Raw genomic sequence first — 27,649 nt, forward strand, 5'->3', positions numbered from 1 at the left:
TTTCCTTCTCTTTCATATCCACCAATATTCCCAGGATTATGCCTGAAAAGGTACGTATGCACAAGTTTCTAGATGTATTCCTGGGAAAGTCAGGTGGCTCTTCTGGTAGGATACTTTTCTTTGCTCATGGGAAGAATATTGTTTCCCCTGGAGAAAGCTCTTCACCTTTCCATATCCCCAACCCAAATCTTGGAATGATCAATTCCCTGTTCCACCCTCGAAGAGTAGTTACCCCAGCCCTTTGCTGGATTAAATGTATCCTCCCACTACAAAGGAAGTAAAAGGAAGGGGATTTTGGAAATGCACAAAAACCCACAATCATGTTTGCGCCAAAACTTCCAAGGCAAACCACGCTTTAGAATGCCCACTTCCTACCCCACTGGTGGGATTCATGGCTGAAGAGATGTCTGCTGTTGTGATGGAGATCTCCATCTCCCCCTAAATATGTTTACACATGCCAGGAATATATTTATGAATTCCTTGCAGGTGCAAAAAAAGGTGCATTTGGTTGTAAATGTATGCTCAGGAAAGTCCCCATAGAAATCAGAGGAGGCAGAGAATAAAAAATGTACTAGTCGATTCTATTAAGGACCCGGTGGTGAGGATTATGTTTTCTTTCTCCGTTTATTTTTGCGCCAGCAGCTTTACCAAAGATATGATAACAACAAGAAAACTACATTTCCCATGATGCGAGGGGACAATGTGAGAAAAAAAAATTCAACAGTCATAAGCCAATCCTGCGCCAGGAACATCAACAACTTCCTTCGTGGGACGCTCTGTACTCCTCTTTCTTCCTGCGACCACATTAAGCCTTTTCCCGTTTATTCTTGTTTGGTGGCGTCTGATCCTAAATTAAAGAAGGATAGTTGTAAATATGAGAAATATAAACCCTATGTACAATCTCAAAAGAAAAAGATTGGTAATCAGCGTACAGAAAAGATCACCCAACCACCCAGGATATATAGGGTCATTTAAAATGAAAACACTTTACTCACCACCGATACGCAGGTGTTCTGGGAGGGCGTTAATGCAAGGGTGGGCTAATCCTCACCTCCATATGCTTAATAGAATCAAAAACTTCCTTTACCATAGCTAGGAAATTTTGTATTCTATGGCAGGACCGGAAGCTTCAGATTAGGCTAGTTTAAAGCTTATCCACAACCAAAGAGGCCAGGGAAACCACAGGCTTAAAATAAAATATTTTGAAGGTAGAGTTTGAGGACCAATCGCAGCATTAAGGGTGTCCTCCAGCCGCTTCGCCCCGCACACATTCCAGATGGCAGACACCACTTTCCGATACCTCGGGATACACATTTACAGGGATGCCGAAGTGATGATAGATGGCATTCTTGGGAGGGCCATAAGAGCACTGAAATCGCAAATCCAATTCTGGCTGTCGCTGCCCCTTTCGATAGCCGGCAGAGTGGCCATCTCCAAAATGGTAATGCTTCCCCGCCTCATTTACTACTTCACCAATTTGCTATTCCTGATCCCTGCAGCGACCTTTAAAACTCTAGACACACTGCTCACGGAACTTGTGTGGGGGCCGGGGCGCAGGCGCATAGGCCTAACTAAACTACAGCTCCCCTCTGGATCCGAAGGCATGGGAATACCGGACTTCAGGGCTTACAACTAAGCGTGCCAACTACAATGGCTGGCCTACTGGATAGCGGGTCGCAACCTCCACGAGATTAACATGACGGAGGATGATCATGCTAAAGGGGGAATCCATACACTGCTCTTACCCCGCTCGGACCTGCCGAGAGATGCCCCACCGCTCCTCCGACTAGCTGTATCATACTGGCGGAAGGCAATAAAATACACGTCCCTGATGACGTCCTATGCCCCCACGATTCCGCTTTTGGGAATCCCACTAGAGTCGGGACCGCTCACAACGAACAAGCTTATATCCTGGCACGATGCTGGGGTGATACATGTAGGTGACCTGTTTACTGAGGGACATCTACTGTTCTTTGAAGACTTCAGGGCCACGCATGGTGTTCCTGGAGGCTCGTTCCTCCTGCATGCTGGCCTTCGCCATTATGTAACGCATAGGTGGGCACCTGAGGGGCGAGAACCACTTCCAAACCCCTTGACAACGATGCAATACCTCATGGGGACGGGTGGCCACCTAACTAAGTGGCTCACCGCTAGCATCAGAACAGGGAGGGCGATCCCTCTGTCGCCTCTCAGGGCGAAATGGGAAGGAGATATAGGGAGGCCACTGAGGGACAAGGAATGGGAACGTGTCCTCCAGTTTCCCAAGAAGGTAGCTAGGAACCCCAAGTTCAAGTTTATTCAGCTGATGTTGCTACATAGAGCCTACTTGACCCCACACCGCATACACATGATGTTCCCTGATGCAGTTGGCGTATGCCCCCGATGCGACACGGATGACGCATCACTAATACACATACTGTGGCAATGCCCCAAACTGGGTTACTACTGGACTGCTATTAGTGACATGCTTGAGGGAGGAGGTTCCCTGCCCCAACCACTCACCCTAGAATATGCACTCCCGGGGCTGGGACCATCGGCACGCACAAGAAGCGTAGCAACATGTTTTACTGATATGGCCCTATTACTAGCGAAACGAGCAATCACGATGAGGTGGAAGTCATCTAGGCCGCCTGATCCTGATTTATGGAAAGCGGAGGTGACGCGATGGGGTAGGGCGGAAGGTGTAGCACTGCAGCAAGAGGAACGCAGAGGCCTCAGGAAAACACCAATTTCGCTGGATTGGTTTGCCATTGTGGGATTGTTTGAAGCGGGGGATGATGGGGACTCTATTGACTCGTTGCACATGTAATACATACGTCCTGCCATTCTTGAGATTCCATGTACCGTCACGAACTGTGGTGCACTTGGAGATAGTACGGGAAATCCTGTACTGCTATTGACTCTACCCCTGCCTGACTGTGTCGATAGACTTTACCGCAATACACAGTAAAATGGGTGTGGCCGATGTACATTCTATGTTTATGCGCATGCAAAAAGAGTGTCGGGAGGGATTCCTGAGGGTGGAGGGAGGGTTTATTTTGAACCGTATGGGTTTGTTATGTTCAATCGATAAAGAAAAAAATCAAAATCGAAATGTACTATGTACCTGCAAATACTGTGCAAGCGGAAACATGTTACACCCTGATTTATTACTGCGATCATACCTTATGTTTTTGCTCTGATCACTATGCTAATAAACAGATTTTCAAAAAAAAAGGGTGTCCTCCAGCCGGGCCCTAGGGGAAAAGCTTTAGATGCCATCGCACCACGCACGGAGTGAGCTCCAAAACGGGAAGTATCTATGCCTGCATCGCCCAACTAACCTATCTCGCAATCGTAGGGGATGAAACCGCCTGTGTGGTTTAGTGAGGGCTATAAACAGTTGATTGATGCCCTGTGGACGTATATCAATTGTAGCCACTTCGTAGGCCTTAAGTGCCCTGACCACACATAGTTTTGGGACATCAGGAAAGGCAGGATAGTACACTAACCTTGAATTAGTCTTGGTTCGTCTAGAAGTATGAAAAGTGACTCTGTCCGGAGTAAAGACTCTGCCCGTAAGATCCAGGGCTCGTACATCCGAAACCCTGCGGCATGATATTAGGCACAAAAGAGTTGCCAGTTTTGCCAAAATTTGCTTCCTAGATAAATACTTATTAGATTGCCAAGATTTGAACAAGTCGAGAACCTTTTAACATCTCAGAGGACCGAGTAAGGAGGTTCGGGGGGAACCGATAGCCGTATACCTCTTAAGGCTTGCACACCAAAGGGTGTTCACCAAGAGGGTGGCCATCCACTAGATTGTGGCCTGCCGAGATTGCCGAACGAAGGGTATTAATTGACCAATAGGCCAAACCTCCTTCGCCAAGGATGCTAAGAAATTAAGGATGTAGGCAACAGGAGCCCTCATCGGATCCATCTGTTGTCAAAAGCACCAACTCCCCCAACGGTACCAAGCAGAGCGATATCGCTTACTGGTGCTCTCTGCCTAGGATTTTGCAAGAAGTGAGGCAGCATCTGCCGAAAGGCCTGGCAACTGCCAGCGTTGCCGGAAACCCGCCAAGCCATCAGGTGAAGACCGCCTATAGCAAGGAGGGGATGGGGATTCCCCCTGAGGATCTCTGAGGAGAGCAGGACCTCGGGGTAGACTGATTGGAAAATCCCAGGAAAGTTCCATCAGAACTGGAAACCAGGCTTGCGATCTCTAGATCGGGGTGATCACCACCAGATCCGCCAGCTGTCTCCTCACCTGGGTTGTTAATCGCATTATCATCATGAACGGGGGGAAAGCGTACCCCTGCTCTTTGCTTCAATCCTGAAGGTAGGCATCCACTGCCAGAGCGTCCGGATCCGGGCGCCAACTGTAGATCCTCACCAACTGGCCATCCAGTCTGGCGGCAAAGAGGTCTATCGAAAAGGGGCCCCAATGAGACTGGAGTTCCAGGAAGACTGAGGAATGAAGTTTCCATCGACTGGTGTCTTTCCAATAGCAGGAGCACAAACCCGCCACTTGGTTGGATGTGTATTGGTCTTGGCCCTTCTGGCAGGTTCACCCCTAAACTTTTTGCTTTGTGAATGTGAATTGGTGGTAGTGATTTTTGGTTTCTGCGCACTTTCACTGTGTCCCAGTGGAAAGTGCGTGCGCACTCTGAGTGCGTGGAGTAAGGTTGGCCTGCCCTCCCATAGGAATGAATGGGGATTGTCTGTGTCCCTGGTAGTTTCTGATGCGTGAGGTGTGCAGGTGCGAGTTTGGTATGTGCGGACTCGTGTGATTGAATGCTTCGCAATGATGTATGTGGCATGATTGTGTCTTGTGCGAAAGTGCCACTTCTAGGAGTTGGCATATTAGTGTAAAATGTGTCTGGCGTGTGATTGGCTGGGGCTGGCTGGGATACCAGGCTCCATGAGTCATGATGGGTCTGCCCGGTGGTGAGTGTGAGATTAGCATGCTGATGGCTGGGGAGGAGTGCACCTGGTTCCTGAATAGGGCTGGCTTTCACCACACAATGCTGGCTCCGCCCCCTGTGGTGCGTCTAACGACCCTAGCCCTGCCAGTGAATAGAGAGAGGGGCTGAGCACATCAAGAGTGCTCACCAACCAGCTGCGACTGGTTTTTCCCCTCACCCTGAACTAAGACAAAGGAATAACCTGTATAAAAATGGGTCTGTGTCCACACAGAAAGGGTTCTCTGCCAGGATCCTGCCTGAGGGGGCTGCTGCTGTTGCTGGGGCCTGGAGGACCGCCACTTGGATTATCTCCCTGCCTGGAGACCCAGTGAGCTGGCTCTGGGCCTAGCCTTGCCCCCCTGCCCACCTGAAGAACTTTGCTGGAGTTTTATTTCTGCCCTAGCGCTGAGGAGCGCTTTACTTTATGCTTTGCTGAAGCCTCCAACGCCTGGAAGCTCTGGTTGTTCTGCTTAGCGCTTGGGAGCGCTTTGTTTGGCCCCACAGCGCTTAATAGCGCTTTGCTCTGCTAATAGCGCCTAGGAGAGCTTTGTTGATCTTTGGAGCCGGTGCCCACCTGGCATTGCCAGCGAAATTGAGTGTTTCTTTGCTAGCGCTTTGTTGATAATTAGAGCCGGTGCCCACCCGGCATTCGGCATTGCCCCGTGTTTTCATCGCCGCCGGCCCGGAGAGAGATTAAGAGGCGCTGTCCCGCCTCCCTACCCCAGGGCCACGCTGCGAATGGCCGCAGCCCCGACCCGGAAGTCAGGCAGGCCGGGGGTGGGACTTCGGGACAACAGTAAGAGTCCGGGAACACACCCCGCCTCCTCTGGAAGCTGCCGAGGAGTCCGGGCAGCCCACGCCTGAGGAGCCGAGCCGGAGGAAGAGACCGGGTGGAGCCGTCCTGGGACCGGCAGGGAGAGCCCTGCACAGAGGAGAAGAGCAGCGCCAGCAGAGAAGCCGGTGAGTGACCGGGAGGGAGCACGCTGAGAGGCAGAGCCCTCGAGGGCTCCAAGGCACTTTTCCTCCTTGAGTTCCCCGGAGGGAGGGGGCTCCACCCACGCCGCAGTTGCTGCCAGAACCTGTCGAGGCTCCATGATCCAAGGCGGCATATGTTTGTTGGAGCCACGAGTCTCCGGGGGCAGTTTCCTTTCCCTGTTTTGCGGCCCCAGTTGGCTGAGGGCCGCTCCAGCGACTCCGGGGGCAGTGGTTTCTCTCGAGTCCCAGAGGGGGACTCCACCAGAGGATCACGACGCCCCAAGTGTTCCTGTCTCCCCCGTGAGGGACCCCACCGCCCAGTGAGGCTGCAATTTGTTCTTGAGCCCTGAGAGAAGGCTCGTGGCTGCATTCATTTGTTTTAGGAGCCAGAGAGGCTCAGTGGCCACCCACATTGTTTTGGCCAGAGCCTGCGAGGCTCCAACGTTGTCCCCACCATTGTCACACAGCTGCCCAGCACTTCGTGGGCAGCTGCTACGTTTAGGCCCTGACATTGGGACACAGGGCGTCCTAGCCCCCACAAGGCCATTTGGCCTATGGACAGTCACAGGTGGTGACTTATGTGAGTTTGGCGATATTGTTCTTTTGCTGCACCTCTGAATGTGTTTTTATGCGTCATGTGCCTTGTTCTTACACCTCTGAATGTGTTGTTGATGCATCATGTTTTTTCCTTCCCTACCCCTCTGAATGTATGTTATGCATCATGTGTTATGTGCTTATACCCCTTCAGGTATTGTGATACTTATGTGGTTGTTTTCTCCTAGTACAGGTGTTGCTAGTGAGGTCCTGGTTCCCTGCGTGACCTTTTCCTAAGGTGGTTAGGGTTGCGTAGGTGGTACTTACCTGTTACCAGTGATTACTGGTTGTGTGCTTTATGTTCTATTTTTTGCTACAGTGATTTATATTCTATGTTCTACGTGCTAATTCTACCCAGTGCTAAGTTCTAAAAGTGCCTATTCCTGACAGTGGTCCATGTGGCCCTGTCTTGTACATATTCCCTGTAAATTCTGCCCGTGCCTGTTGGCACGTTGTAAAGTGTGTGTTTTTATCTAATGTGTTTTGGTATAATACAAAGGCTATTTTTATATATAACGTTGTGTGGAGTTTCCTTTGTGGTGGGCCTTGGGTGTTTTTGCTGGGTGCGCGCGCAAACACTTAACCTACATAGCCTCCAAGTTTAGCCTTGCTGCTCGCGCCACGTTACCTAGAGGGTGAGCAGGGGTTATCTTGGCGTGTAACTCCCTTGCCCTGACTTAGGAGTGGTGGTCTCTAACTGACTTTGGCGCAAGCCCTGGTCAGCCAGGGATCCCATTTCCAACAATGAACCTGGGAGATGTTCCACCGACAGAGATATCTGGTTGGACAGGCAGTATTCCCAGAGATCCTGAGCAAGGTCTTATAGCGCTCTGGACCGTATGCCCCCTAGATGGTTGATGTAGCGTATTGCTGCCAGGTTGTCTATCTTGAGTAAGACGCAGCATTGAACCTTGTCATTGGTCCAACATTTCACAGCGAAAGAACCAGCCATTAATTCTAGGCAATTGAAGTGAATATCTTGCTCGGAGGAGGACCACTTTCCGCCGGTAGAGACTTCCCCGCAGCGGGCACTCCAACCGGAGCCGCTGGCGTCTGATTCGATCACCAGGTCATGTTGAGATCCGAAAATGGTCCAGCCCTCTATGTGAGAGATCCACCACTGAAGTTCGGTTATGGCTTCCTCTGAGAGGGGTACAAACTGTGAGTAGGTGAGTCCCTGGTGAAAATGAAATGTCTTTAGGCGTTGGAGTGCCCTGTAGTGAAGGGGGCCTGGGAAGATGGCCTGTATCGATGATTATAGAAGTCCCACCACCCTGGCTAGGTGTCGTAAGGATATTGTGGGCTTCGCCAATGTTTGTCTCAATTTGTGTAGAATCTTGGAAAGTTTGCAAGATGGAAGGGATAAAGTGGCTGTGACCGAGTCTATCATGAAACCCAAGAACTGCATCTTTTGAGAGGGAAAGAAGTCAGACTTGGACTTGTTGATCACAAACCCCAGGGACTCCAGAAGCTTTACTGCCTGCTGTAATTGGGTAAGTAAACAATGGCGACACGGACTCAGGAGGAGTATGTTGTCTAAATAAATTATCAGCCGTCAGCCTTATGAGGCGCTCCACCACTGACTTCATTACCTTGGTGAAGCACCAAGGAGCGGAGGACAGACCGAAAGGAAGGGATGTGAATTCAAAAACCTGTGAATTCCATTGGAACTGTAGGAAATGCCTGTGAGGGGGAATATTGGAATCGTAAGGTACGCGTCTTTCAAGTTCAGATGCACCATCCAATCTTGCGGCTGTAGGAGATCCCGAAGGAGATGAATCTCCTCCATTTTGAAGTGGCGGTAGACAAGTCACTCGTTGAACTCCTTGAGGTTTATAACTAGACGCAAACCCCCATCCCGCTTCTCCACAAGAAAAATGTTGCTGAGAAAACCCTGAGGGTGCAAGGTTGCTGGGAGGATTGCTCTCTTGAGCAACAATTCCGTGACCTCCTTGTCTATCAAAACCATTTGGTCTTTTGAAAAGTACAAGGGCTGCAATCGAATCGGTTGGGCCGGTAGTTCAAAGAACTCTATTTGGAAGCCTGTGACTGTTTGTAAGACCCAGGCATCTGAGGTGAGAGAAGACCAATTGTGAAGAAAACATTAGAAATCTGGCCCCAATCCTGACATCCCCCAAGTACTGAAGTCTCACCTTGTTGGTTGTTGTAGGAACCATTGCCTTCGCCTCTGCCCCTCTACGGTGTGGGTAGGATCTGGTAGGGTAGAAGTTACCAAACTTTTCTGGATCTCGCCAGTGTCCTCTATGCGGTTCTGATGATTTGAAGGAGGCTCGGTTGTAAGGACGGCTGGTCGAGCGCCCCCTGCCACGACCGGCTGTGCCAAAAACACATGGGGTGAAGATCCGCTTAATGGACGATTGGGCCTTATCCAGAAAGTTGAAAGTATTTATGAACTTGCCCAACTCTTTCATGAATGGATCTCCGAAGAGACTGCCCTCTGCCCCCGGGCCAGCCTCTGAGGTAGCCAATTCCCCAAGTTTAGGGTCTATCTTAATGAGTAGAGACCTGCTCCTCTCTGTAGATATTGCCGTATTGGCATTCCCTAGAAAAATGATCGCCCTTTGGGCCCAGCCAGATAGTACATCTGGAGAGATCAGCGTACCAGAGGCCTTGGCGTCCTCGGCCATGTCTAGGATCTTCGCCAAGGGGCCTTCTGTGTCCAAGAGCTTATCTTGGCATGCTCTCCACGAGCGATCAATGCCTTTCTTGGGGTCACAAATTAATTTAGCCAGGAAAGTATCCATCTTAGGGTCTACTTCCGGTGTGACCGCCACTTTGCCATCCAGGGCCGGTCTCAAACATTCCGCCCTCAGGCAACTTCTAATCTCTTGATACGTAACAGGGCCGCCATATAGGCAGCAACCTTAGAGGCTGGAACACATGCGGCTGACCTCGGGTGGAGGAGGTCGTCAGGATTAAGCATGTCGCTATCTATCTTAGGAAGAGGTAACTGATCGCCTTTTGTGTGGATCGTCAGGCCTACTCGATTCGCCATCCCCATCAGAGGTCTGGGGGGGACTCCTCTAGGTCACCCACAGGCAAAGCAACCGGGAGCCCAGAGGGCCCCGCCAGATCCTCCGCTGGTTGAATGGACGTTGGATGTTGGACGTTGGGCATCCATGAATGCCTTTTTCAAGCATGCAAAATCTTCGGAATCTGCACCATCCTCTTCAGGGTGCTTCCTTTTGGAATCTGAGGCATTAGTTGAGGACCCACCTGGAGGTACAGGTTTGTTAGACCCCGTCAAATCTTCCCTGGCTTTAGAGAGGGGTTGTTGGCACTGAGCCTGAAGTTGTTCAACTTTCTTCTCCAGTGGCGCAACCACTTGAGACACCGCCTTCAGGACAGAGGAGTCCATCATGTGACAGAATTGATCATCTATAGGCAAATAGGGGACTTCCTCCTCTTCCTCCTCATAATACTCCTCAAAATCCTCCATAGCTAAAAATACAGCAGTATAGATATACAATAGGGGTTATGGTAGGGAATAAACCCTTGAATCAAAGATTGCCAAGCACTATAAGGGGCCTCAACCCTGGGACCACTTCTCACTATTGGTATTGAGGGTTTAACTGCCTGGGCCGGTCCCTTTTTTTATATAGACTAGATCTTACCCGCTTTGCTGGTGTTTTTGCTCCAGGCAGGGGCTCTCTGCAAATGTTGCCCAAGCGCTAATGGAGCTATCACATTAAACACTAACTTCCCCCGTGTGAATCGATAGGCGCAGCTGAGCAAGTCTTCTCTTCCGACTGTAACTGAGGAAAACGACTTGCCAGCTACGCGGGGGTAACGCGCTCCAAATGTGCAAAAACTGACGAGCACGCGGACAACTAGCAGCGCAAGGGCCGCACCGTGCTAAGAGCCTCTGAGAACAGACGCGGCTGCGAAGGAGTGAGAAACACTCCCGCGGACATGAAACCTGCAAAGGAAAACAAATTGTGCGCGTTAGTCAGGCTGTTATTCTACATAGTGCGCGCACCATTAAAACTACACAAAAACCCTGGAAAAATGCACTTTTGCATCACAAAACGAAGAGAGGGTCAAACACTTATCTGAATGCTGCTGGAGCAGCAAAGAAAGAGGAGTACAGAGCGTCCCACGAAGGAAGTTGTTGATATTCCTGGCGCAGGATTGGCTCATGACTGTTGGACTTTTTTTCTCACATTGTCCCCTTGCATCATGGGAAATGTAGTTTTCTTGTTGTTATCATATCTTTGGTAAAGCTGCTGGAGCAAAAATAAACAGAGAAAGAAAAGCTTAATCTGAAGCCTCCGGTCCTGCCATTGAATAACACTACCAACACAAAGCCTAATAACTGAAAAAAAGTGAATTAATAAAGAAAAATAATTAAATGACTTTAGACATTGGAGACACCTATACAAATCACATTTATAAATGTTAAATGTTAAAATAAATACAAAATAATGGTAAAATATAAAATATAGGTCGGTAAATTGTTAATGGATGATAAAAAACACGACTCATATCACAACTCACGCTACACTACACACACTCAAAGACACATCATTACACATTGCATCTCCCAAAAAAACAGATCCACATATGTCTGGCTGATATCTGGCTCCTTTATGTCTCATAGCACAAGGGGCTGAGGGCGGAACTCAGCGATTAACTCTATGTATAGGCTACCTATGGTAATACTTCTCAGGCGTGTATTATTTTTCTCTGGTGAAGCCTGTTTCTATCTTCTTTACAGTTTGAAGTTCTGAATAGTGTAGGCAGTGCTCTCTGTCTACATTATGTATAACTACACTAGGCAGATTTGCCCCTAAAACATGCTCATAAAATGACTAGTTGTAGGAACTTTGCAGTGTATTTTAATTTTGAGTTGTTGCACTTCTACAGCTGTGCATAAATCTCCAGTTGTGTTGCTGAATAGCATCTAGATAGAATTTACGCCCACGCAGAGGTATAACTTTTCGTGTGCAGAAATCCCCACAGTTAGTGTTACCTTTCCGAATTGAGCCCCATAGGTTCAGGTCAAGAAAAACTTTCTTCTCTGAACACATTCGGCAGCTTTCCTCAAAATCTTATGAGCTATTGTTATATGATATACTCAACCACTATAAATCTGTTACATCCTAAATAATGCAACTTTCGACACATGAGATACCAATGTACAACAATTTGTCACTGGTGAACACTTCTAGGTAAGTGTTAGGATGTGTGCTGTTCTTTTCCCTGGTCTTCAGACCTAGGTAGGTACTTCTGCACACCTCACTCCCAGAGACCTTGTGTTTCTGTCTTCATTCTCTCATGAAGTTGAGATAAACAGAAAACAAATCAGAGCCTTAAGTTGTGAAAAGGATTCCCAACTCTGTCAGCCGTGATGGCCAAAGCTCATATGTTCTGGAAATTGCTAGAATTGTTGCCTGATCTCTAAAGCCCAATTGCCCCTTTCATCTATGGTTGACTATACATGGGTGGAGATGGCTGCACTCTGAACACCAACAAACCTGTGGAACACAACATTGAGGATAAAATATCAAAGACAGGTAAGGAAGTCTAGATTTTCGATACCCAACTTCACATATATATTGCTGATACCATGGTACGAGAATATCGAGGTCAGAATATAGAGGGACAAAAAAATCTAAAGGTGAGTGCATATAGGGGGATATGTATGTCTTCAAGGTACATAGATGAGGAGTAAGGACTAGTGCAGTCCCAGATATGCACTTAGCCATCGAAATGTTGTCCCTCGATATTCTCGTTCCATGATATTCTGGGGATTAATATTCAGTAGAACAGCCATTACAGAATTGTAGGTCTGATATTAAAAATAGTCCAGGTTTGATTTTTTTATCCCAACATGGACGACATACTAACTATACCTTCCAGCATCAAACTGAAAGTGACACTTGTAAATACCCTTTGGAACGAATGGGAGACGTTTCAACAACTCAGCATAGACACTGCTCATGAGCTTACAAATATTGGAATAAATAGATTACTGGAGCCCGGAAAGAGGCAGGCATATTCTGCATAAGGATGACTTTGTTTCTAATTTCAAATAGAATTTATTTTCTGTGCAAATACATTGCTCTAGGTGGGGGAGCATTCAACATGTGTAACAATTGCACAATAACGTCAACATATATATTCCAATAGCATATCCTTAATGTGGGTGGATTTTACGTTCGAACCAGATAGTACTAAAATGCATTAAACCTGCTGCAGCACACACGTCTTCAGAATTTAACAATCAGAATAAATATCCTACATAAAACTGCCTCCATTAACAGCAAGACAGAACACAATGGCAAGATAAAATGTGATTGCAACATCAATTTGATGGATTATGGTACGGTGCGGGTCAATTATAAAATCGATGTTATTCTCGTCCAAGTGTGTGTCTATAATATATCCCAGCAGTCAATTAACTTCACAGCAGTGCTCATTGGTAATTCCCTCTGTGATTCCAGCCCACGGTTTTCCTAGCGAGAAAGATGCTGCAAAATAGAAAGTGTATATGTTCAAACCATCTCCTGGGCTCACAGGTAAAGTGTCCATGGAGTTCACATTCCGTCTGCAGAGACTTTGGTATGTCCCTCGTTCCTTTAGGTGGCGCTGCTAACAGTCGAGTAGAGGTAGGGTAATTGTTAGTTTCTCCTTGGGCAGGAGGGCTGGTTGGTGGGCTGCACACGCAGGTCCTCACTCACAGGTGTGTGATTGGCCAGGTGATTGGATGAGCTTGCCTGACGTGTGCTTGTGCAGAAAGTCTGGAAGGATGAGCCAGGTGATCAAAGTTGGGCTGAAGAGAGATTACTGAGAGGGAGGAAGCCTCCTAATACGTCTCTGCCACACAAAGATACCAGATGTGCGTCAGACTTATCAATCTTCTTTCTTGCTTCCGCTTAAACCAAGGTGACCATCCTCGAAGTGTAAACACTGAATGGAGGTGCCATCTCTATAGTCTCTGAGTTAAAACATAGGGCATCCAAGTGTGTGCGTCACCCATATCCAATTAATTTCTCCTTTGAATATAAATAAACAACACTGAAGTGTCATTTGGATCCCCATACTCTGTCCCTCAATCAATCAATCAAGCAATCAATCATTTGTAAAGCACACTACATACCCGCGAGGGTCTCAAGGCGCTGGGGGGGGGGGGGCTCTACTGATCGAACAGCCAGGTCTTGAGTTTCCTCCTGAAGGTCAGCAGGTCTTGGGTTTGTCGTAGGCTCTGTGGGAGGGTGTTCCATGTCTTGGCGGCGAGGTGGTAGAAGGATCTCCCACTGGTGGTTGTTCTTCAGATGTGCGGGACGGTGGCGAGTGAGAGGTCGGCGGAGCGTAGCTGGCGGTTGGGGATGTAAAAGGAGAGCGTCTGTTGAGGTAGGCTGGGCCGGTCTTGTGGAGTGCCTTGTGTGCGTGGGTGAGGAGCTTCAAGGATATCCTCTTGTTGACGGGGAGCCAGTGCAGGGTTATCAGGTGCGGGTGATGTGGCCGTGGTGTGGTACGTCGAGGATCAGTCGTCGGAGGCATTTTGGATGCGTTGTAGTCGTTTGATGAGCTTGGTCGGGGCTCCCGCGTAGAGGGCGTTTCCGTAGTCGAGTCTGCTGCTGACGAGGGCCTGGGTGACTGTCTTTCTTGTATCTGTCGGGATCCATCTGTAGATCTTGCGGAGGGTGTTGAAGCAGAAGGAGGAGACAGCGTTGACTTGCTTGGTCATTGAGAGCGTTGAGTCGAGGATGATTCCCAGGTTGAGTACGTGGTCGGTGGGTGTCGGGGCTGCCCCCAGTGCTGTTGGCCACCAGTAGTCGTTCCAAGCGGAAGGGTTGGAGCCGAGGCTGAGAACCTCTGTCTTGTCCGAGTTCAGCTTCAGACGGCTGGTCTTCATCCAGTCGGCGATGGCCTTCATTCCTTTGTGGAGGTTGGCTTTGGCGGTGATGGGGGTCCTTGGTAATGGAGAGAATCAGCTGAGTGTCGTCAGCATAGGAGATTATGTTGTGGCCGTGCTGTCGGGCTATGTGTGCGAGCGGGGCCAAGTAAATGTTGAACAACATTGGGATGAGGGTGGATCCCTGGTGTACGCCGCAGATGATCTCAGAGGTTTTGGAATGGAATGGGGGGAGGCGGATGCTCTGGGTTCTGCCAGAGAGGAAAGAGGTGGTTTAATCCAGAGCCTTGTCTTGGATCCCTGTGGCGTGGAGGCGTGCACGTAGTGTTCGGTGGCAGACGGTGTCGAAGGCGGCAGAGAGGTCTAGGAGGATGAGTGCTGCGGTCTCGCCGTTGTCCAGCAGGGTCCTGATGAGGGCAGTCTTGGTGCTGTGGTTGCTGTGGCACCCTGACTGAGAAGGATCCACGATTCTGTTTTCTTCGAGGTATCGGGTTTGCTGTCTGTTGACGGTTTTCTCAATGACCTTGGCCGGGAAGAGGAGCAGAGAGATGGGCCGGAAGTTCTTGGGGTCTCTTTGGTCTGCCTTGGGTTTTTTGAGTAGGACGTTGATCTCGGCGTGTTTCCAGATCTCTCGGAAGGTCGCGGTCTCGAGGGAGAGATTGATGACGTTGCGCAGGTGGGGCGCGATGGAGCTGCTTGCTCTGTTGAAGACCTGGTGCGGGAATGGGTCTGACGGAGAGCCGGAGAGGATTATGGGCATGCTCTTGAAGGAGGTCCTCTTGGCCGCCCTGATAACGTGGTGGTGGTTGCGGATGGCGTCCTTGTGTGCTACGTGGCTGTACGGAGTTTGTTCACTGTGCCATTTCTTCTCTAGTTTCCGGCAGGCTTGCTTGGAGGCTAGGAGTTCTGGGGTGAACCAGGTGGCCCTCTTGCTGGTGTCTTTGTGGGGGGGTTTCTTCAGTGGGGCGAGGGTGTTGCTCCCTTGTGTATAAACGTAGGGGATCCAGGTGTCTACTCTATCCCTCCAGAATAATCATACAAAATCCAGTTGTTTTCCTGTTCCCACTACTTTATCCTCTAAGTATAAGCACAGATGATCCATTCGCTGAATGTAAACATATGGAATTCAGGCATCGTCCGGATCCCACTGCTCTATCCCCTGAGCGTAAACATAAATCTATACATCCTGATGTTTTACATGTGTGAAGGGAACGTGTTTTTGTCACATGGAAAAATGTATTCCTTGTAAAAAAATGCAATAGCACATCTGTGCTGCCCCATAACTGTGGACTGTCCACTGTTTCGCAGATCCACACTAGTACAATTATAGCTCACGGAGTTGCACAGATACTTGGCCATGGGGGGTTTGGATTCTTCTGTTTGTTTCACAGTCTTCACAGGGTACGAATGTTGAGCATTGAGATCCCCTCCAGCTCGAGATAAATGGTACACGCACCCAGATAGATTGGTCTGGCTATCAGGTCATTTGCCCCTACTTCGTTGTAAGGGGTGCATAGTAAGGACAGCGACTTAACTGGACATATACTTGCGCTACAATGTTTGCAACTACATGCTTAGCTCAGCCATGGGTACAAGAATGATCAACATTGGAGGGGCATGTAAGTCAAGGGGACAATGACATTCTAAACCTATTGTACTATGCTTGCAAGAAAAAAACAATAAAAAAAATTGGAAAAAAACAAGGTGCACAGATTCAAAGCTGCAAAAGTCATAGCTTCCACTGACGTACTGCCGTCAGATTTGCAAATCTCATAAAATAACTAAGTAATAAAAGCTGTAAATGTACTTATTTTATCGATCGTAGAAGCATTAAAGTTTGAGTCAGTCTGTCCAGGTTTTGAAACTGCAATTTACCCACACATCGCTGCTGCAGTGCACTCACTAGTCTCTTGGACTGGTTAACTTCTGAATGTACTCAATTCTGGGCTGGAAACCTTGATGAAAGCAGCAGCCGGATGCGTAAGGCTTCTTTTCATTGGTGTTTCCCAAACTTTTTTTTAGTCATCCTAACATTGTTAAGTAATTGTGTGTGGGGATGTTGTAGAAGAGGTTCTTCTGTGGTGCCTGGTTCGTTCTTTTCTTTCTACCTCCTGCGGTCCCACATCCCGCGTCTTTTGTTCCCATTACCGTCTAGCATTAAGTGCCTGACCTATTTCAAGCCGTTATTACTCTGGGATCATGAATATGCTGAATCCACCTTCAGCAATTAATGAGGAGTAGATGCAGAATTACTCTTCCGTGGCCTCCGTGTTCTCTCAACTTCACCTACAAAGGAAGTGCAACCTGGAAAAAGTTCAAGACCTGATCCCAGGGAGGAGAACTGAAGACCAGCTCCCCTAAAAAAAAAACACTGATTCCCAAGAAAAGGCTGTCCTTAAATACCTTAATATTGAGCTGCTGGACCTCATCTCTTTCCTCCCTAAGATGGAGAACGGAGCAAAGTGTGCTGCCTTACCTTACCCCTTGCCATTCAAAGACACGAAAAATGGCTTTGTGTGACCTCATAAATATGATTTTGTATTTTGCGCCGTCGGAGCGTCACAAAAAGTGATGCTCTGGCAGCACAAGGGGCTCATAAATATGCCCCATTATCTCCAAAAAGAGGTCTCTTTCTCTGGAGCCCGGTTTTAACTTTAAAAACAGATTTATCTTGCTCTAAACAAAAATATATCCGGGACCAGTTTCCCTGTGAGACACTACCTTCAAACAATTATGAATACCCTTAAATGTATGTGTTTGTAGGTATTCACCTTTTTTTAAAGTTTATCTGCCTTAAATTGACAATCACTTGTGGTTGTGAGGCAATTTAATCACGTTCAAAATTATACCATTCAAATCTAATTTTACGTGAAAATTCCATTTACAAGTACAATTCCAGGTTTTGGGAATTACAGAATTGGCTTTACACTTGTAAATTAGGAAGTTTGCGTCTCAATTGCATGTTGTATGTATGAGTGGTAATTACCACAGCTGGTAAATATCGATAACCCAGGGTGTTGTGTTTACGGATGAGCTAATCACCACCCATTCTGAGTTCCCCATATCGGCAGCAGGCACAGCATGCAGTATTATTGTTTTGTGCGCAGATTATCTCATGTTTCACCTTCGTTCTGGACATTTTTTCTGGACACATTTAGGATTTTTCCAGGCGAAATTAGTCTTGTAAAATTGCGATTACGCTATACTTACTACTTGCAGCTCAATTCAGAATATCGCTCTGGTACAAACTGTAGTTTGCATACTCTGTATTCAGAATGAGGGGCTACTCATTGCGTGAGTAGGCAAATGGGTTTGTGAAGCAGGCCCCACGTGTCTATGGTGAAAGCAGTCTTTGGTTCAATACTCATGGGCACTCCAGTCAGCTACTAGTGGGTTCTATAATCCCAGACCTATTGAAAACTCACCTGTGTTGCTACACACTCTGTAGCCATGTCACTATGGGTTTCATTCAGTGTACCGATGGGCCCCACGTCCTTCAGCACCATCGGTCCGAGGGTCCCACTCATTGTGACCAAATCCCTTACACTTTAGATTTTGACCAAAATGTGTTTATAAATAATTAAATGTCGGCTAAGCTACATTAACCCCTTGCATGCTTGTGACGGAACCGTTCCGTCACAAGCCTCGGGTGAGCTGTGCTTGTGACGGAACGGTTCCGTCACGACCCACTCGCGCGCCTGAGCGGCGCGAATTCCGCGCCTGAGCTGACGAATTAATGGGCGGGCGTGTTCGTGACGGAACCGTTCCGTCACAAGCACAGCTCACCCGCGAGCCGTGACGGAGCGGTTCCGTCACAAGCACGGAACCGCCGCGCGGCCGCCCCACCCCCTTAGCGCTGCGGCGGAATAGCCGCCGCAGCAAAGGTGTTAAGTGAAGGCTCTATTAAAGATTAACCCCCAGATTCATCAAGAACACATTTTGCGATTCCTTAATAGCGAAAAATACCGATTCGCTATTAAGGAATAGCAAAATGCTATTCATCAAGAAATCACTTCAAAAATTGCGATTTCTAATAATTCCTTAATTGCGACTCGCAAATTGCGAGTCGCAATTAAGGAATATCTCCCCATTCATTCCTATTGGCCTTGAGGCCCATAGGAATGAATAGGAAGACATTCTCAATTTGCTAATCGCAATTAGCGATTCGCAAATTGAGATTGCGATTTCAAGGATGCAGGGGTGTCCAAAGGACACCCTGTTGCACCCCTGAAATTAATGTGTGCACATATGTTGCGCACACACATGTCCTTAGGGCATGTGTTTGCGCAACATGAAACTTTGAAAAATGCACTTTATTGCATTTTTCTACGTTTTTGCTATTTAGCACGTAGTTAAATTTCGCCGTAAATAGCGGCCCTAGATTGCGAATTCGCAATATAAAAATGGTTCATGAATTGCATTTAAGGAATCTCAAATTGAGATTCCTTAAATGCAATTAATCGCAATTTAGCGATTTCTAGAATTGCGATTTTTGCATTTGGGATGATGAATACCAAATGCAAAAAGAGCGCTCACAAAGGGCCAGATTCTCAGAATCTGGCCCTTTGCGAGCCAATTTTACTTTGATGAATCTGGTTGTAAGAGCCTAATTTAGAGTTTGGCGGACAGGTTACTCCGTTGCAAATGTGACGGAGTACACTGTCCGCCAAACTCTCCGTCCACCCACCTCCTTTAGAGATGGCAGACCCTAAGCTTGCCTCCATCTGAGCTCCTGTGGACTTTGCAGGCAGATTTTTTTTTTAGACTGCCCGACAGGGTCAGGGTTGTCGGCAGGGCACAAGTCCAATAAAAAGAAGTGGGAGGACTGACCAAGTAAAACAATATGCAAATGACCTCATGACGTCACGACATAGAGCTATAAAAGAAATACAGTAGTGCTATTTAAATTATTTGTGAAGATACTGGGGCAGACTAACCCATCTGACAGTCTTACAGTGTCTGCATTTATATACAGGGACAGACCAAAGGCAAAAGCTGCCTCTCTTAAGTACCTGTGAGGAGAAGGCAAGCTGTGTGCCTTTGTTTCTCTATGTGGCATTTACATTTAAATGTAAGATCCAGGCTGCCCCCTGTCAGCATATACAAAGAAAAGGAGGCCGGAGGCCCCTTAACTTTGGGCCAGTTGGAGGTGTAAAAAGGCTCCCTCACTGCCTGCGCGTTGCTGCTGGGAATGGAAAGCAGGCAACGTGCAGGGGCTGCTGAACGTGTCTGAAAATTACACCGGGACAAGTTCAGCATATTTCTGTGGGACCCAACTTCTTGTGGGGGGGGGGGGGGGGGGGGGAGAGCACCCGCCCTGTGAAAAGAGTGTGGGGAGGCCATGTTCCTGTGTGTACTCCTGACATGATCCCTGGTTGTAGGAGAAAGGGCATTACACCACCCACTCTATTTAGGGTGGGTGGGGTTATGTCTTTTTTTTTCTGTTCATCGGCGAAGGACAGACAAATAAACACCCCAACACTCTGGAAGAAACTCCCAGGATGTGGGAGTCATTGATTTTTGTTTTTCAGCTACAAACTCCCACCGCACTTAGTCATCAACACCGGTGCTTTTCACAAGCTCCAGTTAAGGACACATTCATTTACAGGGGGATTAAGTGATTTACCCAGAATCACAAGAAGTTGAGTCGATGCCCAGACTTAAACCCGGTTCGCATGTGCCGAGGCCAGCAGCTCTGACCATTGTGCCACACCTTCTCCCCACGTTAATGGTTAGTAGTTGATTCTGTTTTAGGCGGTGCTAACAGGAGAATTGGGCTGGTGCAAGCTTCCTCCGAACGAGAGCCCCCCTCCCTTTTTATCTTTTTCTTTTTTTTACAAATTAACTATTGCTCCAATCGAAGAATTTAAAAAATGGTTCACCTCAAAATGAGTCTAACATGCGATCTGTGGTTATTTATGTTTCAGCTAACTGTAAAGATCATTTGTTCACTGAAAGGAGCGGGGATATCACAAGCCCCGACTACCCCAGAAGTTACGCCAAACTCTCCAGCTGCACCTACAAAATCCAGGTGGAGGAAGGGTTTATTATCACCCTGCAATTCATGGAGACCTTCGACGTGGAGTCCCACCCGGATGTGGCCTGCCCATACGACAGACTCAAGGTAAGTAGCAACAGCTCCCTAGGTGTGACAAGAACAGCATGGAATCAAGCAAGGGCAACTTCCAACCTAACAATGGAAAAAGACGGATTGCTGGTTCCCTTTAAAAATTACGCGTCTTTTTTATTTTATTTCAACTGTTAATTTAAAAGTGAAAATAAGTTGTTATAACGTTTGTAAAATATGCGTATTTACTAATTGCTTAAGAGTTGAAAGTGTCAATTAAAACGTTAATACCGAAGGGGTAAGAACAAGTAGGAATTGTTAACTAAAATATTATATAAAGTTAGAGAGAATGTTGGTGAAAAAGTTCACATTTTTAGGTGCTTAAAAATGTCGAGGTTGTAGGTTACTAAAGTATTTGGGAGTTTTAATATGATGGCATTTTTGAGTAAAGGCTGTAAAAGTGATACAGATTTTTAAAATAGTGAGGGGTGTATTTTGAAGTGGTGAATTAAGAACAAGGTGAAATCTGTCCTCATTGGCTCATGTACAGACACAGACGGCTTCCTCTTACATGCTTGCTTACAATACTCCGGGATTGAGGCTCTGAGGGGGCCTGCACATCGATCTAGCTTTGCAAAATCGTTCATTGATGGACAGCATTTACCAATGCCTTAACAACAAAACAGATGATGTTCAAGAGTTAATCCTTGATTTGACCGACCCACTTGCCCTTGATTGGACCATGAACAGTTGAGCATGGCAATTTCTTGTTGGCTATTCTTCCTGTTAAGATAAAAGGTCACCAAGGCAGATGCGGGAAAGGGGAGAGATGGTGATCGTGTCATCTGGTCCTACTCTGTGCAGCAGGACCAGGTGGTTTTGGGGAGATGCTACATTAAGCCATTTTGCAGCCTGAAGATGAGAAGATTCTGATTTTGCTCTAGCGAGGTGGGTTGTAGTCTAGGGGTAGAGTGGGTTGTTATTGAAATGATGCCTTTATTGATAGGGGCACGCTTGGGGTTGGCAGTGGGCTATTTCGTGAGGGGGGAGTTGTTGGTGGAGATGAGATGGTCAGCGTGTTATAAAAGACAGTTGCTGAAGGTTGCTTTTGGTGCACCCCATACCAATGTCTTATGTCTGTGGAGAGTGATGGTCTACACTCTACTGTGATCCTGAATATGTGTTCTGCCTGATCCTTCCAACTTGTATAGCATGTATGGTTCCTTCCTTTGGCCACTTGACATGACTGACTCTTCTGTACCGGCCGCACTGGCGTTTTAGAGGGCTTGGCCTGATGGAACCTAACCATATTTTCCAAAAGAATCTTCATGATCGCAATAATTTATCTCTAGATGAAACTCTACAAAATTCATGAGAAAACTGAAGTTAAATTGAAGTTGATGTTCAATTGACATCTTCACAAGATTTTGCCATGTCTCAAACTGTGCCCGTAGCCGCATCAGAAACATCTCTTTTTCTCACATTTCAGATTAAAACTAGCAAGAAAGAATATGGCCCCTTCTGTGGGAATATTTTACCTCCGAAAATTGAGACTGGAAGCAACAAAGTGGACATAGCCTTCGACACTGATTTGTCTGGAACTCACACGGGCTGGAAGATCCACTACACTACAGTAGGTAGGACACAGAACATCTGCAGAGGCTGAGAGCGGGAGATGTGCAGCATAGGTCTGTGGGGGCAATTCTCAAGTGGGCAATAGAGGAACGAGGGCTGCTCAGAACTCGTGGTAAGTAGGATGTTTGAGCCGGGGGGGGGTCTGTGTAGAACTACTTGGCAGTGTTGCACAGGGCACAGATGTTCACTACGGCTATCCCTAGGAAGAAGGCGTACAGCATGTTATGGCACTCCTCCTATATGCATATGGAGATGGAGTAAATGTGTGGTCCACTTTTGAAATGGAGCAGGTGTACAGTCGGCTATGCACAGGGCGCATCCCAGGTGTGCAGTACAGTTAGCATCAGGTGTCTAGTATTGCTATGGATGATGGACATGGATGAGGTGTTCAGTACTGTAATGAACAGAGAGCAGGTGTCCGCTATTATGTGGGATAAGGAACAAGTATGTTGTGAGTATTTGGTCATGGAACAGGTTCACAGTGCAGTTAAGAAGATAAAGCAGGTGTGCAGTAGGGATATGGACAAGGAACATATGTACTAAACGTTGAGGGTCAACGGAGGGTGAGCTGTGCGCGTATAATCAGGGAGCAGTTCAGATTCGGACAAGTGGAAGGCATTCAGAAGAGTTATGAACAAGGACCACATGTGCATGAAAGTTATGGACAGGAAGCAGGCACAGAACATTTATGGACAAGGAGTTTGTACCGGAGAACAGCTATTCTGAACATTTATGGACAGTGGATAGCCATGCAGTACAATTTTGGATAGAGATCAGGTGTTCAGCACACATAGCGACAGGGATTGGGTGTGTGCAGTATGGTTAATAAAAGAGAGCAGGCGTTCTGCACAGGGAGAAGATGTGAAGAACAGTTATGGACAATGTCTTGTGGGTGACATATGTATAACCAGTGACAGAATGCTAAATCTGCATGTTTTGAATTGCAAAACAAATTCCTCTACTACCCCACTTTCGCAGCCCTCTTCCACCTGGTTTGGTGCCATCACATACTGTCCCAAAGGCTACTTTAAATCCTTATGTTGAGTCTTTGCAGCAGAGACGGGAGAACCTAGAGATCATGGCTAAGCCCTACCTCTATGTCTGTCTAGCATTCACCAAACTCTCCATCTCTCACTCTTGCACAGGTCGGCCATGATTCACCTGTAGGGTTGTCCAGCATTATACTGCTCTCCTTCTCTCACGCTTGGCAAGGTGGGCATGATTCACCTGTAGGTATGTCTCCAGCATTCACCAGCTCTCCATCGCTCACGCTTGTGCAAGGTGGCCATCACTCACCTATAAGTCTGTCTCCGCATTCACCATCTCCCCATCTCTCACGCATGTGCAAGTTGGCCATTACTCACCTGTAGGCCTGTCTTCAGCATTCACCAGCTCTCCATTGCTCACGCTTGTGCAAGGCGGCCATGACTCACCTGTAGGTCTGTCTCCAGCATTCACCAAGCTTTCCATCTCTCATATTTGCACAGGTCGACCATGTCCTGATCCAGTGGTGCCGACCAGAGGACGAATAAACCCAGTTCAGCAAAAATTTGTTGTGAAGGACAAATTCACCCTTTCCTGCCAAACAGGATACATGCTAATGCAGGTAAGACATGAATACATGATTGTAGAGGTAAGCAGAGGCAATACAATGACTATTGTGTGCTATGAAAAGTGACATTTAAGCATCATCACTCTATAAATATATTAACATTTATTGCTTGGAGGGTTCAGCTGATATCGTCTAACTTTGCCTTACCATATAGAAAATCACATCGCCTCCTAATATATATATATTTTTTTTATTCATTAGAATTTTATATAGCGTAAACATTACCCAAAAGGGTATCAGAGCTCTTTACAGATATGCAGGTGAGCAAACCGGTAAATCAGACAATAATAAACCATACAAAAATCACAATAAAAGTACAGAGGGCCGTGGGAAGGAGGTGGGGATGGAGAGCTACCAGGAGTACATCCAAACATTATAAACAAAGAAAAAGGTGAGGGAGAGAGGTAGGGCAGACCATAAAAAACAATCATTTCAATCACAACGGTAGTACCATATGAGGTTGTACCCAAGCAGGGTGAAGAAATCCCCCTAGTCACTAGAGAGATCAACAGAGTAGGAATAGCATCAGGAAATAGATTACCAGTGTGTCCAGAGTGACCTATCGGTGTGGGAGAGTTAATATAATGGGAGCTGACGCAAGGATTTGTTCATCAATAGCATTTTCACTCGTTTTTTTAATGATGCAGATGACAGGTTGATTCAAATTTTTGATGGCAGAGAATTCCAATTTCTTGTAGCAATACCAGAGAAGGTTCGATTGTATGGGTTTTTTCTTAAATTTCTGTGGTTTCAGGAGTAATGATGAGGTGCTTCTAGAGGTTCTAGAGCCACCTGACAACTCCAATTTCTGTGCAATGTATTTTGGGGTGTTGGTGTGAATGGCTTTGTGTATTAAACAGGCAATTTTCAGATGGATTCTTGCCTCGTAGAGGAGGCAGTTTAGAGATGTCAAATCGGGTGTAATGTGGGTATTGCGTTTAGACCAAGTAATGAGCCTTGCAGCTGCATTAAGTGAGGGTCTTAGGGGGGCCAACTTAGTTCTAGGTAGGCCACACAAAGTTGCATTTTCATAGTCCAGCCTGGAAATCACTAGGGCTTGGACGACTGATTTGAAGTCATCCGCAGGGAGGAAGGGTTTGATTTTCCGTAGGATGCTCAGTTGAAAGTTAGCTCTTTTGTGACTACGCTGATGTGATCCTACATGTTCATGTTCTTTTCAAGTATAATTCCCAGAGATTTTGCAGAATCGATAACATGCAGAATGCAACTGAGGGCTGTTAAATATTTGAATCAGACAACAATGTTTGAGATTGTTTTGGGGGTGAAATTAAAAAGAATTCGGTTTTGAGTGTGTTTAGTTTGAGATAGTTGTAGGTCAGCCAATTGTGAGTTTTTTTATAGAGTTGCGTTAACGGATCTAATATCCTCCAAGGAGAATTTCAGGTAAAGTTGGGTGTTGTTGGTGTGCATGTGATAATTGATGCTTGAAGCTTTCAGGATTTTGGTTAACTGTTCTATGAACAGGTTAAAGAGAGTGGATGAGAGAGAGGAACCTTGCGGAACTCCTAATGAGACTGGTGTGGAGTTGGACAGGGAGTGATTCATCTTTACTCTTTGGGATCTATTGTGGAGGAAGAAGGCGAACCAACCTAGGATGGGGCCATAGAGCCCCATCCTTTTTTCAAGTAAATCCAGGAGGCAATCATGTTTGACTGTATCAAGTGCTGAGGAGAGGTCGAGGAGGATTAGCAGACAGGATTAATTTTGACCCAGCATTTGTAAAGTGTCATCAACTTTGTGCTTGACGGCCGATTCAGTGCTGTGTCCGTGACAGAATGCAGATTGATATTGGTCCAGGAGTAGGAATTTCTCAATGTGCTTGCGTAGCTGGATATGCACACATTTCTCAATGAGATTAGAAAGAATGGGAATTCTGGAAAAAGGGCGAAGTTATTTGGATCCTTGTGGTCTGCAGTCTGTGTTTTAAGAATGGGGGTAAACTGTCCTGACTTGAGAGATTCTGGTATGGTGTCTTGACATAGCAAAGCGTTTACTATTATAACCCAGAAAAAAGGCAGAAAGTTCTTCACAGTTAGGCTGCAGATTAGACCCAAGGAGAGGGTTAGGTTGTCGGTTGGATTGTGATTTGATGATTTTAAAGTTATTTTGGTCGGTTTCTGTCGTCATTTAACTGTTTCCTAAAAAAGTCTGCTTTTGAGCTATGTATTCATTCATTATAAAAGCTTTGCCGAGATCTCAGGTGTTTAAGGCGATCTAGAGAGGGAGGGAGAGTTGTAATGAATGTGCCACTCTTGTGGTTGAGTATCTGATGATGACCGTCAAATACCACCATCTTAAACTGACTTTAGCGGGTTATTTTATTCTAGCCTTAATGTAGAACGGCCTTGCATATGCCTGCTTAGTGAGAGCCGTTTCGAAGTAGAACAGTACATTTCGATATGAGCTCTTATTATTGGCTTTGACATGGCCTCATGTCAATATTGCTCCCTGACTTTATCTTGCCTCACGGCAGTGCTTGCTATTGGCTTTGACATGGCCTCATGCCATCTTGCTTTCTAACTTTGCTCTGCTTTAAGCTTCTCTGTGTGCAAGGCAGAGATTGCATAACTGTCTCCATTTTCATAACTGACGCCATGTTCTGTGCTCGCACGTAGCTGCAAAGTGGGGAGGGCATGTTTTTCGCTCCTCATGTGTTTTTCACTCTTCACTTGTTTTTTGCACCTCACTGACCAGAGTAAACTGGATATTATCTGTGGAATATGCAACTCTGCCTCAAAGTCAAAATATAGAGGCTTGGCCAGCCACTGTCTTGGCCTTGACGCATACTGGTACTAGCCTGCTTGTTTTTTTTCTAATGAAGAGGGGGCGAGACTTTCTAGAAGCTTTGCTTCACGTATTAAAGCGGGGAGCCTCCGCGGGCCAGGTGGAAGTTCACCACAGAATAGACGTATTGCTGTGGGTTGGTGCTTGGACTTGAGTCCTGACTGGAACTCCTGCCTGGGCTGTAGAAACGGACTCCCCTCAGCTTGAGCGGGAAAGGATGTTGCAGAAGAATCAGTCGGTAATGTGTCCTTAACCAGTTTTATTCTATTTCTATTCTATCCTTTGCTATTCTCTGCTATATGTATATACTGCATTCTATTTTGACCGTTTATTTAAATTGTCCTATTGATACTTGGGAGTTTGCCATGACTGATATATTCGGCCTACCTTTTGAAGTATTTTATTATTAAACGTGTATGTGTTATTTTACCTACGGTTGGGTTTGTTTTCTTACCCCATGTTAGGGGAGTGCTGGGTCTTCCCTTGGCCTAAGGGGGTATAGCAGTTAGGATCTGTTCTTTTTGCGAAAAGCAGATTCATTACAAGAGTCTCCATGACCATTCAGCCAATCATAGATTGTGTCTTTCAGCATTTAGGCTACCATTGTTCTAGGGTTTGGAGCCTTTGGGGGACATTCTTTAATGTTGGAGGGGTGCCATTGCATCAAGGATGTTTGTCATTGAGTTATTGTAATGATCTGTCAGGACCTGGACACCTGACATGTCCTCAGGAGGGGGAAGGATACAACTGTTGATAGATGACAGGCCATTCAGGTTAATATTACAAGTGCTCCTTGTCCAATGTCTGTTTGTTTTTATTTGAACCTTTTTTTTGAAGGCAGCGATTCTGTGATGAGGAAAGTGGTGGGCTGTCCAGTCACATGCAATGATAGATTCAAGTTTAGTGTAGTTGGCCTCAGAGATGACTAGATCCAAGGTCACTGCAAGATTGTGGGTAGGGCTGTGGCAGATTTGCTTGAGGTCAGCAAAGAAGGTTTTAAGGCTGATCACCGCTTGTTCATTTGGGTCATTCCAGTGAAGGTTGAAGTCACAGAGGAAGATCTGGGGGCAGTGTACAGCGGAGTTAGTTGTGATGGTTTCCATCATTTCTTCAAAGAATGGAAGGTTATCACC

The 27,649-nt window shown here is 46.7% G+C and overlaps 1 protein-coding gene across 1 annotated transcript in view; it reads left to right on the forward strand.

The window, feature by feature from the left end:
• MASP2 (MBL associated serine protease 2) overlaps positions 1-27,649 on the forward strand; it is a 263,680-nt gene that overhangs the window by 74,777 nt on the left and 161,254 nt on the right. The window contains exons 5-7 of the mRNA XM_086921321.1: positions 20,325-20,521; positions 21,954-22,101; positions 23,587-23,705. Coding sequence (XP_086777447.1) covers positions 20,325-20,521; positions 21,954-22,101; positions 23,587-23,705 — 464 coding nt within the window. The remainder of the gene's footprint in view (positions 1-20,324; positions 20,522-21,953; positions 22,102-23,586; positions 23,706-27,649) is intronic.

This window comes from Lissotriton vulgaris, chromosome 5 (genome assembly GCF_964263255.1).
Source record: "Lissotriton vulgaris chromosome 5, aLisVul1.2, whole genome shotgun sequence".
NCBI lineage: Eukaryota > Metazoa > Chordata > Amphibia > Caudata > Salamandridae > Lissotriton > Lissotriton vulgaris.